Here is a 12,263-nt window from a genome sequence, read left to right on the forward strand (position 1 = left end):
GTAAGTGTGTGTTTTTTTGTTTGTTTGTTTTTTTACAGAGACTTTGCCAAAACAGTTTGTCTTGTCCAAAACTATGCGGCACCGAGTGAAATGGCGACGAGCGACATACTGTCCAAGACCATTGAATGGGCAGCAATTGTCCCCTGTGAACAATGAAACTGCTGGGGCACAACTAATAGCCACATCCAGAATGTAATTAAATTACTCCTGAATAAATTGGGCCTCTCCGTGATGGGGTGACAACATGCGGTGCCCCGCAGCTCGATGCGTACACGCTGAAGCTTTGACAAAGTGACAGCAAAATGTATCAACAGCGTAGACCCTGTATTACAAATAACATCGCGCAACACACCGGCTGTGTTCAAATGAATGAATGGTTCATCTGGTGGTAATTCGCTCAATGAATGTTCCATAAAGCGAATTAGGCCTGTGGTTTATTCTTTTACGGACCGACTTCAACAATGCTGGGAAATTCTGCGCGCAGATAAATCGACCCCACTGAAGACTGGACAGTTCCGCTGCCAGCCTCATGAATGTCATGTGGAGTGCCTCGATGCCAATCAGAAACAAAACCGGACAAATCCTGGTTCTGTCCTACATCCTGTGCTCAGTTACACTCTTCATGACAAGAGATCTCAAAATTATCATTCATGTGTCCGATGATGGAAAATCAATTTCCACACGTAGAACATGTTGCTGATGGCTAGTACTTCTTGACGAGTTATGGGACTCATGTCCAACTGGGAAAATGCTCTGGAGCAAGCGTAGGACACGCAGGAAGTACGATTTACGTCAGCCCTGCCAAAGCCACAGCCAACATTTACAACCTTCATGAATTTTTTTGAGTCTGGTTAAACAGTAAGAATACTGTATCTATTTATACCAGCAAACCCTTTGGACTTTTTCTTAACGACAGTGTTCAGCACTCATCTGTATCGAAGTATTTATATCCTCCAAAACAGGACTGATAAAGCCAGGCCTCAAGGATCTTGTGAATTTGCTTGTGTCCTCATCTTACCTCCGCTTCATCCGGCTGAAATGTTCTCAGTATGCCCTCTGCGCCCCCTCAGTAGCTTCCATATCTCCACCCACCTGCTCCTTGGGTACAGACTGCCTGGTGAGTAAAAAAAGAGAGAAGTCTCCGCCTCAATCAACATGCGGACAAAACGAGCATTGCCTGATTCGCCTGTCCTGTCTGCTACAGCGAGCCATCCTAAATGAAGCATGCAGGCTGAGTTCATGACCTTCTGCACTCTTTGTCTCCCAGAATATTACTGATGCTCTGTTCTTCCTCCTGACAGATATAATCAACCCGACTGTCTGAATCCGTTCATGAACCATTTTTTGAACAACCGTTCTCTTTGAAAAGCCGCCTTCCCATCCACAGAAAATCAATAACCTTGCTTTGCGGTTCATCTCTTATGATCGACGTACAAAACATTTTGTTGGAGATATGATGAGAGAATGGCTTGGTCCAGTCACTGTCAATTCACATTGGGAATATTCCGATTCCTCTCTGAGGAGATCCAATTTTGTGATATATCCGAAATGGGCCCACAAACGAGCAAAGAAATCAAAATGGAGTCATTTGAAACTTGTAATGACATTTTGGGTAGACCAATGAATGTCATTTGATCACTACACAAGGTTTTTGATCGATTGAAGAAACAGTATGGTTTGGACTGCGGCTTTATAAATCAATTTCTGGTCAACAATATTTCAGAACAACAATCAAAATTCTACAGCCATGCTTTCTTTGAACTGTGCAACCAGAATACCAATTCATTGTCCAGAAATTAAGCCTGAATTCTGAGTCGTTTGCCATTACCGAACCAACTCCTTTGTCCAGTAAAAAACAAAACAAAAAAAAAAAAAAGTATTTTCATCCACATGAACAACACAGCTGCAGTTTTTGGGGAACCACCATGAACTCAGAGCTACAGCTAATATGTTGCACACTCACTTTAGCAATTTAGAAATCGTTTTCCCCTCGTTTCGCTGTTCAAAAAAATCAATAATAATTAGCATTTCTGTCCGACATTACAGCTAACGTAGCTAACAATCGCTAGAATGCTGACAGAGTGAATTGATTTCACGCAATCATTGGAATGACAATTGCAGTTTACCTTAAACGGTTTCATTGCTTCTACAAGATGTTATTTGTTGGTTTTAATTGTACTAGTTTAATGGCACGCTGCTGTAATGTCGACGTTCACGTACCGTAGGTATGAAGGTAAATGAACGTATCTGTAGTTCATTATTGCCAACAGTCATCAGCAATATCCGGTGATGATTCTTATCAGTGTCTGCTGCCATCTACTGGACACTTTTGGTTACAAGTACATAAAAGGATTGATCGGCGAGTCGTGGGCCTATAAGTTCAAGGTTATCCTTCTATAAATGTGTTCTATTAAAAGAAGTGATTGATTTGTACTTTAACGTGTAATATCATCACGAAAGCGTATTTGCGTCTTTTTGAAGTTCACCATACAGATGCAATAATGTGCTATGTCCGTTAGAGGGCAGCATGCCCCTTCACACGGCAAGTGAGCACGACGCACACAGGCAAAAGCAAAATGGTGAATTCAAAAGCGTATTATTGGGAGCTTTATCATCGCGCTGCCGTGTGATGTAAGAGGCCTTGCTCAAGTGAACCTCCACCTTTGACGTTTTTTATCTGTAAGCGGACATCGAATCTGTGGACACTGGGTCGCAGGGATGATAACTCGTCCCAAAAATGCTGCTGATGTGACATATCTGCATTTAAGTTTTGAAAGGTGCCTTGTGGCAATTTAGGCCTTTAATTGGCAACAAGGTGCTATGCCCTCTCACTTGAGGCAATGCATGTCTAAAAATAAACAAACATGTTTAATTTAATTTGGATACAATTGGATCACAGTAGCTTATTATTGTGTTATGAAACACTAGTGTTGAATTGATTATCACTAAAGTATGAAATATATGGCATCTCTGCGACAAACTTATCATCCACATCATAATGTACGATTATACATTCGATAATCAGCGCTTGAGTCATTATCTTACAGTTCAGTAACTGTTCACCATTAATTTCCCTGTGGAGTGAAGGTTCATTCATCAGTCAAGACCAGCATGTTTTGATATCGCCGATCACCTGCCAAATGAACACCGCACTAAATACCACAGAAGAATACCTCTCTGACTCCACTCTGTAAACTTGTTTCACTGACTGACAGAGTCGGTGTTTAACGCATAGCGCATGTTTGAAACGTCATACTTAATTTAAGGGCCGCGCTAACTGATTTGCAATTCTTTGTCATATGTTCTGAAGGTGAAAAGATACTAGCTGCGGGCTTTTATCTGTTGGCTCTTGGTCTAAGAGGAAATCTCAGCATGTATTTCCTTGTGTGTGTGTGTTGATGATTAACAACATGACTTGCTTTCAGTGAACACAGCCTCACATCATGAATCTATCTACTTTCAACTAAAATAATGGCGTGTTCCCAACCTGTTCCCACACCTGACTCCGCCCCCTGCAGTAGTGAATGGGTAAAAGGTACCTAGGTGACCACAGGTGCTTCATTCACCGACACTGTTGCTTATGTGGAGGACGCCTTCAACGATGTCTCGTGACTATTTTGGCTTCTCCTTCATGAGGAGCAATGCCAGAAACGACACGGCCGGCACGGCCCTCAATAATCCTGCTGATATATCCGTCATTGTGATTTATTTTTTGGTGGTCTTGGCTGTTGGACTATGGGTGAGTTGTTTCAACATCGAGGTTACCTTTTTTGGTATCTTCTTTGGGTTTGAAAGTAGTTATTGGTTGTCAAGGTCATTTCTGTTTTCTTTGAGGTCGAGTTGAAACCTAAACTCAGAATCGAATCGTAAAATCGCAAGCGGATGACCGATCTGCGGTGCACGTTCAGGGGGGTGCTTGAGATTAAAAGTTGTAATGATTACACATTGACTTTATTTTCCCAGAAGGGCCTTTATTGACTGCAAGCTGACTTTGGTTTTAGGTTGTGTGCATTTGATTGACAGCTGAAGGTTTAGCGGACCTGTCTAATAGCGCAAACGTAGGACATAAAGTATAATATAACATGTTTAAATTCTTCTGCTTGCTTTCAATTGCAGGCTATGGTTCGCACCAACCGCGCCACGGTCGGTGGCTTCTTCCTAGCAGGCAGAAGTATGGTTTGGTGGCCGGTGAGACCCTCATTTTCACGTCTCTTCCACGATACTAAATGTCACATGAAGATGGAATGCTTTCTGAATAAATCAATTGAATTAAAGAAAAAATAATAATGATAATAATTTTGCCTTCCAAAGATTGGAGCATCTCTTTTCGCCAGTAACATCGGAAGCGGGCACTTTGTGGGAATCGCCGGGACCGGTGCAGCCTCCGGAATAGCCATTGGCGGATTTGAATGGAATGTGAGTTGAAATCATGAATTCGAATTCTATTTCAAATCATGACAACTCCGTAGAATATACTTTTTTCGTATAATACGTTTTCGAATATGTTTCCCGGATTACCTAAACAGTGACTGTTTTAACTTCAGGCTCTCATTGTGGTGGTCATCCTGGGTTGGCTTTTTGTGCCCATCTACATCAAAGCTGGGGTAAACAGGCCAACGTACTCTTGATTTACTCTTTCGTAAATCTAAACAAGACGTAGAAGGTATGGCGTCTATAAACTAAAACAGCATTTGCGTGTGTTTAGGTGGTCACCATGCCCGAATACTTGAAGAAGAGATTCGGGGGGCAGCGCATTCGCATCTACCTCTCGGTGCTCTCCCTCCTCTTGTACATTTTCACCAAGATCTCAGTAAGTTGTCTTTACATATCTCCTTGACTGTTATCAATCGCCATAAAAAAAAAAAAATGTCATCTCCCATCTGCTCAGGCGGACATGTTCTCCGGCGCCATTTTTATCAACCAGGCTCTGGGGCTAAATATCTACTTGGCCGTCGTGGCATTGCTCCTGATTACGGGGCTGTACACCGTCACAGGTCAGACCGCACACCCAGGAGCATTTTATTCATAAAAAAAAAATAAAATAAAATAGTAAATAAACAAATGGCTGGGGACGTCTATCTGGGGAGTTAAAGTCTTTTCACGCAACTTACTCTCAAGCCATTTGTCAGTGGCATGTTATTGTTGCCCATGGCCCATAAAGTGTGATAAGTGCAAGCAAGCCTTCTGTTAACACCGCTAGTTGAACAGTGGAAGAGCTTAAGTTGGTTGTGACGTTTATTAACAACGTCCAAAAAATACGCAGAGTAGACCATATGCAGGGAAGAGTCATATGAAGAAATATCGCTGAGCACAATTTGACTCACAGATGAGAGTTCCCAGGTTTGAATCTCGGCTCCGGCCTTCCTTAGGTGGAGTTTGCATGCTTTCCCCAAGCTTGCGTTGGGTTTTCTCCAGGAAATCTCTGAATTCCTCCAACATTTCAAAAGCATGAATGTTAGGTTCATTGAAGTCTCTAAATCAAAGCGTGTGAGTGTGAATAGTGTGCCTTGCGAATTGATGGGGACAAGTCCAGGGTGCACCTCAGCTTCTCGCCCAAAGTCACCTGGAATAGGATCCAGCTCACACGTGACCCGAATGAGGCCTAGCGCTATAAAAAAGCGATGGATGGATATAGTGCGTGAAAGTCCATTTATTGCAACATGAAAATGATTTACTTATTAATCTGCAATTTTCTCGCCTAATCTATTTAATTAACCCTTTATTACACCCTGTAACATGATAAACTGTCCACCATAGTAACCGCTGTGCCTCAAAGGGTTCACCTATTAGCATGGCCTTTTCTACAATATGCCGTGACGCATGAATCTATGCTACAGTCCTAAATTTAGATCGGCCAAGTTAAATGTCAAGTTTTTCCACATATAAAACTCACATAGAACTAGAATAGCACTCGAAGACCTCCACCAAGGCTTAATCTCAGGCCCCTTCAGGTTTTGAACCGTTTCATTGTGTTTTATCTGTTGGCTGTATGACTGCAATCTATGACGGTGAATCATCTCATCATGCTTTTTCGAATTTCATTCAGGATTCATCACCCCCCATTTTGCAAAGTTTTTAAGGACATAAGGATAAATTACAGCTCAAACTGGGAAGTGCTACAAAGCTGTTGTGTTTTGTCCTTAAGGTGGCTTGGCTGCGGTGATCTACACAGACGCCTTACAGACCATCATTATGATCGTCGGATCGTTCATTCTCATGGGCTTCGGTAATCCTTTTTTTTTTTTCTTCTTCATTAATATCCATATGAATGCGGTTTGAAATATATCGTTTGAAATGTGTCGAAATAAAAGATCTGCTTTGCAGCCTTCAATGAAGTGGGCGGCTATGAAAGTTTCCAGGAACGCTACATGAAGGCCATTCCCTCCATCACGGGGAACATCAGCGAGAGTTGCTACAAGCCTCGGCATGACTCCTTCCACCTTTTTCGGGACCCCATCACAGGAGACCTGCCCTGGCCCGGCTTGGTGTTTGGACTCACTATTCAAGCCACGTGGTACTGGTGCACTGATCAGGTCAGTCAAATGGCAAGTGGTGTGATTCAGGACATATCCGTGGTCATTAAAAAAAAAAAAAAAAAGTCTTGATGGATCACTTATTGACTGATTAACCCTTTCAGGGACAGCGGTTCCTACAATGGACAACTTATCACGTTATCAGGTTACAGGGTGCATGAAAAGGTTAAATCCAGCTTTATCTCAATCGTTTTGGCCAAGCAGAACTAATGAGATCACTTTCCTGGCTATTGTGTGCTTTCACGAATTGTCATTCATGCATTAGATGTCGTTTTACGACTTTTATCTTCTATTTCCCGAAGAACCAAACGACTAATGCGCCGGTGCCTCGATGTTGTTGTTGACCGAGAAGATTAACCGCGCCTCGTTGACCCTCACAGAAAGTCGTTAGAGTGACACATTGTCCAATTACGGTGGAGTCTTCAACTCTGACATTCTGTTTAGACATATAAAAAGTAAACAAACAAAAATAAGCAGTTTTCTATTTGGCAGCACTGTGTACATGAGCAGGCTACTTCCTTATTCGTGAGGGATAACAGTGAGATCGGACTGTCCCATTTCTGGTGAGAGGGGTCCAGCTCCAGGGTGAATATTAATTCTCCTTACATTTTAAATGTATTAATTGTGATTGTCTGTCCCTCAGTCAGTTGGTTACTTAGTAGGCAACTTACTCTGACACAGTTACAGTTACAGTTCTTTTCTGAAACATTTTGTCCCCCCCCAATTTTGCTGCTGTAGACTGCAAATTTCCCCAGTGTGGGACAAATAATGGTGATCTTATCTTATCTTACATTGTAAAATAAATACAGTACATAAAATTGATACGATATCTTTTGCAATTTTCATCAATACCAATACTTTCATTCAGTCATTCATTGAAAAGAAAGGAAAAAAAAGAAAATCAATCAACAGTCGTCGCTTCAGCCAAATTCATCCGCGTGACTATTCGCAACGGGCCTAAGAGGTGTTTCACATCTGGGTTACATGGAGCTATTAGAAGGACAGAGCGCCATTGTTGTGAACACAACTGTATTCACGATATCGATTTGTTTGTCTCCACCCCTCCAAACAACGCAGGTGATCGTGCAGCGTTGCCTGTCAGCCAAGAATTTATCCCACGTGAAAGGCGGTTGCATCTTATGCGGCTACCTGAAGCTGCTGCCCATGTTCCTGATTGTTTTCCCCGGAATGATCAGCAGGATCCTCTACTCTGGTGAGTCACGCCGACGTTTCTAGGCGACTTGCACAAAGCGAGCCGAACGGCGTTGTTTTGCAGACGTGGTGGCCTGCGTGGACCCGGCCGAATGCGTCAAGCACTGCGGGGCCAGCGTGGGTTGCACCAACATTGCTTATCCCAAACTGGTGGTGGATCTGATGCCCGTAGGTGGGTAAAGGAGAACCTCGCCTCACAACCGGCCTCACCTCACTGAATCCAAGCCGTGCATTCTCAGGTCTGCGTGGACTCATGCTGTCGGTCATGCTGGCCTCTCTCATGAGCTCCCTCACCTCCATCTTCAACAGCGCCAGCACTCTCTTCACCATGGACATCTACACCAAGATGCGGCGCTCCGCCACCGAGAAGGAGCTCATGATCGCTGGCAGGTTAAACGAATGCTTGACGAGAACCAATTTGCACGGTTCGGCTTTATAGACGGCCAACTGCCCCGCTGTGCTTGTACTCGTTGCAGAGTGTTCATTTTGGTGCTGATTGGCGTGAGCATCGCGTGGATCCCGGTGGTGCAGTCGGCCCAGAGCGGTCAACTCTTTGATTATATCCAGTCCATCACCAGCTATCTGGCACCGCCCGTCACCGCCGTTTTCATTCTGGCCATCTTCTGCAAGCGAGTCAATGAGTCCGTGAGTTTCTTCTGTGCGGGTGGTTCGCCTTCTGTGCGGGTGGTTCGCTTGTATAAACAGCGAGATGAACTCTGCTCCGTTTATCATCACGTTCAAAGAATGACTGTGCAAAGGTCTTTTTGTGACAGCTTTTAGTTACGGCGTTGTGTAATGAGGTGACGGTGGCCAATTTGCTGTTTTAATTTGAGCTCGACCGGTTGCTGTGAAGCCTTTTACGGCATACATCGGGAATCACCAAAAAGTATGACATCATCACCATCATTAACCTCTTTCAGGGACAGCGGTTACTACAGTGGACAGGTTACAGGGTGCATGAAAGGGTTAAAATATATGAGTGTCGTAGTGTAGTTGTGGCGGAATACTTACCGGGGCGGTAGTCTCCCCTTTTTAAGAGGTGGGATGGGAGTGTGTGTTCCAACTTCTTTGTTTTACAGGGTGCCTTTTATGGGCTCATGATCGGCCTCCTCATCGGCTTATCCAGGATGATCGCAGAGTTTGCTTACGGCACAGGCAGCTGCGTGGAGCCCAGTAACTGTCCCACCATCATATGCGGCGTTCACTACCTCTACTTCGCCATCATCCTCTTTGTGGTCTCCTGCATCGTCATCCTTGGCGTCTCCCTCGTGACCAAACCCATCGCCGACAAACACGTACGAAAACAGCTGATGGAACAGTAACCTGTACAAGAAGCGCCGCGCGTCACTCGAGATGTTTTGTCTTGGGTCCAGTTGTATCGACTGTGTTGGAGCCTGAGGAACTGTACTGAAGAAAGAGTTGACCTGGAGAAAGACGACTGGGTGGAAAATGTCAACAGTATGGAGGTGGAGGGTAATTGTCTCATGATTAATAATAACCCAAATGGTGCAGCCATGACCTTTATTTATTTTTTTTAAGATACTACTAGTTAAAGTTGACCTTCGCTATTCATGGGGGATAACGATGTAATCCCCCTTCACGTTCTTTTCTGTCTTAGAACCGGAGGAAGAACCGGGCTTCTGCAAGAAGGTGCAAGCGTGAAATAGCGGAAACCCATAAATATTTGACGGCCCTTGAAATGTATACGAAAAAAAATTACACCCCACCCCCCCCAAAAAAATCTTAAAAAAACACAAATAAACATTCAATATAACGACAGACTGGGGCGGAAATGAGGGGTGAAAAAAAATCCCTGACACAACAGGGGGAAAAAAAAAACAAAATCTTTTTAAAATATCAGGAAAAAAAAAGTCTTGTCAAATGTAGTATCATGAAAAAAAAATGCACTTCCAGAACGATTCAGAAATGTAATCCCCCGTCACGTTCTTTTCTGTCTTAGAACCGGCGGAAGAACCGGGCTTCTGCAAGAAGGTGCAAGCGTGTTTCTGTGGCCTGGAGCAGAAAAAAACTCCAAAGCTGAGTGAAGAGGAACAGGCCGAGCTGCAGAGGAAGCTTACGGACACATCCGAAGTGCCGCTGTGGCGGAACGTTGTCAACGTCAACGCTCTCCTCCTCCTCTGCGTGGCTGTTTTCTTTCACGGATTTTATGGCTAAAGACATCAACGTCTTCTTCATGTCTTACAACTCCAATGTCTTCAGCATACAATGTAAAAACAATGGAATTGACCTTGCCGTTCCAATACTTATGGAGGGGACTGTAATTCATATTCTAGTGCTGCAGAAATGCACTTCACGTCTTTGACATTTTTGTTCAATTCATCATTCCAAACACTCAAGACTACTTGAGTGAGTGGACACATGTCCCGGGGGACTTTTTTTTTGGAACGTAACGTGCTTATCCAGGACAATACAACCTCACTGGATGAAATAATGACATTGAGACATTGACGGTGTTGACCTCCTGAGGTCAACAGAAGCAGGACTGAGTCAAGATTTTCAGATTTCACTGACATATTACAGTGCTGAGCTCCTTTTTTTTTTTCATTAGCGACTGCTAATTAGCTGGGTAGGAAGCTGCTGGGCTGGACAAAAGGAGGCCGCCCCCGGTTTACAATAGACACAAGCTAATGGCTTATTGTAAGTTATGTAATAAAATGATTTGTGATATTTTTCCTCCATGGATCTGAGGATTTTTTTTTTTTTTGGTTTCATTTTCTGTATTTTGCAAAGTGCAAAGTGCAAAGACGCCGCCTTCATCTTGAATGCTGAATATATTTGTAGGATATAAGACAAGGTAAAACAATGTTGGGGGGAAAAAAAAACATTGCTTGTAACAGGGAGCTATATCAAAGCCACTTGAATCAGAACTTCTCCAAGTTATTTTGAAAGAAGAAAATATTTCAGAGCATGAGCTGTAGTCCTGCCCTTTTCTGCCATTGAAATAGTAAACAAATATCATTTAAGTATTTTTATTTGGATAGAAGAATATTTTTCACTGAATTTGATATTGCAGTGTATTTATTTCTAACCATTTTTTTTTTGTTTGAAACAAATAAAGGTAAGTATAGATTAGTGAGGGGGCTGGAATGAATTCATTACATTTCCATTCATTTCAATGGGTAGCATTGTCTTGGTTGATGAACGTTTCATGTGACAAATTGGATGACAGAAGCAATCAGGTTTGTCACATGAGGTTCCACTGTATAATCTATAATTATTACAGTTATTAACATTAGATGCTCCTGCCACACTTAACATGACCCGAGTATTAACCACACATTCTTTAGTTAATAAACACTTTATAAAGCATCGTAAAGGCCCCTTTCATTTTAAGTAACGCTTCTTGTCGAGAACATCAACCATGGATGAACCGCAGTCAGCATTTTTACCGAACATGATTTGTTCTTGAATTTATGCTTCATTTCCTTCTCTCGGCACTCTGGAGATTGGATCTGCGTGTGCGCCTGAAATATTTCCTCTGGCAACTGAAAAGCGCGCCGCCGCCGCCTGCGGGGCCACTGCAGTGTGTGCTGCGGCGAGAGGATGGGAGGGAGTGTGTGATGGAGAGATAGCGGGCGCGAAAGAGAGAGAGAGAGAGAGAGAGAGAGAGAGAGAGAGAGAGAGAGAGAGAGAGAGAGAGGGCAAAGTGAGGAGAGTGCGCATGTGCAGCAGTGAGGTGCGCTCGCCTGGAACCGACGAAGGAGGAGGAGGAGGAGGTGCTGTTGTGAAGCGGGGCTGATAAGAGCCCAGGAGAGCGGGACGACAAGGAAAACAATCCCGTTTGATTCAAAACCCAGGGGCCAGGAGGACTTAAGCTACAGCAGGGAGGAAGAGGAAGGATGGAGACAGCTGAGAGAGACGCTCCGACACACCCCGGAGGAGGCAGAGCGGCGGCGTGAAGGACAAAAGAAGAGGGATGTGGACGTGCCTCCACCTTGCCTCCTCCATCTTAACATTGCCTCCATCCTCATCCTGCCGGGGAAGCGAACGCCGCCACCTTCTCCTCCCGCTTGCTGAATAAAGACCCCAACGAGGCTTAAGGTGAGGATGATGCCGTTTTTGCCCGTTTGTTTACGAGACGGATCGCCGAGAAGCGATCGAGATCTGGAGGAGGTGCCGGGAGGCTTGCGGGGCTGTTGCATCATCGCACAAGCATGACTGGCGATAGCCGTCCCAGGGCCACTTACGAAAAGCAAATGTGGATGAACTAAGTTTGTGTTTTAACGGGATGAAATGCCATCATTGGCTCCGCGTAGCTTACGGGCAGCAGCTTCCCCACCCTTGCTGTGGGAGTTAGAGGTCTCGAGTAGTCTTGACATTTGGCAGACTTCTTGGACGGTGTGTGTGTGTGTGTGTTATCCCGACACGTACATCGGTACTGCAGGAGGAAATATTGCCATTGCACAACCGTCTCTCCCTCATGCCCCAAAAGCTTCTCCATCTTAAATATCGTGCACATCAACAATGGCTTCTAGACATGGCGGGCTTTTTCTTTTT

General features: G+C 44.1%; 3 protein-coding genes and 2 long non-coding RNA genes across 5 annotated transcripts in view; 3 read left to right on the forward strand and 2 right to left on the reverse strand.

Annotated features, from left to right (window-relative positions):
* The window catches only part of sppl3 (signal peptide peptidase 3), a 50,852-nt gene extending 48,613 nt beyond the window's left edge, over window positions 1–2,239 (reverse strand). The window contains exons 1-2 of the mRNA XM_019871972.1: window positions 2,221–2,239; window positions 1,019–1,114 (exon numbers count right to left, since the gene is read on the reverse strand). The gene's annotated coding sequence lies outside the window, so the exon portion shown is untranslated. The remainder of the gene's footprint in view (window positions 1–1,018; window positions 1,115–2,220) is intronic.
* A 1,298-nt stretch (window positions 2,240–3,537) lies between these two features.
* On the forward strand, window positions 3,538–10,578 carry slc5a1 (solute carrier family 5 member 1). The gene is made up of 15 exons (XM_019871962.1): window positions 3,538–3,739; window positions 4,117–4,188; window positions 4,312–4,416; window positions 4,545–4,604; window positions 4,706–4,810; window positions 4,889–4,994; window positions 6,146–6,226; window positions 6,325–6,533; window positions 7,611–7,746; window positions 7,810–7,917; window positions 7,985–8,135; window positions 8,222–8,390; window positions 8,825–9,040; window positions 9,119–9,218; window positions 9,706–10,578. The coding sequence occupies exons 1-15, from the start codon at window positions 3,581–3,583 to the stop codon at window positions 9,918–9,920; spliced, it is 1,992 nt and encodes a 663-aa protein (XP_019727521.1). The 5' UTR covers window positions 3,538–3,580; the 3' UTR covers window positions 9,921–10,578.
* LOC109517066 (uncharacterized) overlaps window positions 8,980–12,263 on the reverse strand; it is a 5,524-nt gene continuing 2,240 nt past the window's right edge. Inside the window, exon 3 of the long non-coding RNA XR_002168466.1 lies at window positions 8,980–9,068. This is a non-coding gene — a long non-coding RNA (uncharacterized LOC109517066). The remainder of the gene's footprint in view (window positions 9,069–12,263) is intronic.
* LOC109517067 (uncharacterized) lies at window positions 9,225–9,490 on the forward strand. Its single transcript, XR_002168467.1, has 2 exons — window positions 9,225–9,346; window positions 9,403–9,490. It is a non-coding gene; the product is annotated as an uncharacterized LOC109517067 (long non-coding RNA).
* Window positions 11,233–12,263, forward strand: part of rnf208 (ring finger protein 208) — a 13,064-nt gene continuing 12,033 nt past the window's right edge. The window contains exon 1 of the mRNA XM_019871975.1: window positions 11,233–11,807. The gene's annotated coding sequence lies outside the window, so the exon portion shown is untranslated. The remainder of the gene's footprint in view (window positions 11,808–12,263) is intronic.

This window comes from Hippocampus comes, unplaced genomic scaffold (assembly GCF_001891065.2).
Source record: "Hippocampus comes isolate QL1 unplaced genomic scaffold, H_comes_QL1_v1.1 scaffold199, whole genome shotgun sequence".
Lineage (NCBI taxonomy): Eukaryota > Metazoa > Chordata > Actinopteri > Syngnathiformes > Syngnathidae > Hippocampus > Hippocampus comes.

Bases quoted from the DNA above. Each gene is read 5' to 3' on its own strand.
- slc5a1 (XM_019871962.1), top strand. From the start codon at position 3,581: ATGTGGAGGACGCCTTCAACGATGTCTCGTGACTATTTTGGCTTCTCC. The intron at 4,189-4,311 runs GTGAGACCCTCA...TGCCTTCCAAAG, and splicing joins GAAGTATGGTTTGGTGGCCG to ATTGGAGCATCTCTTTTCGC. The intron at 9,041-9,118 runs GTACGAAAACAG...TCTTGGGTCCAG, and splicing joins AACCCATCGCCGACAAACAC to TTGTATCGACTGTGTTGGAG.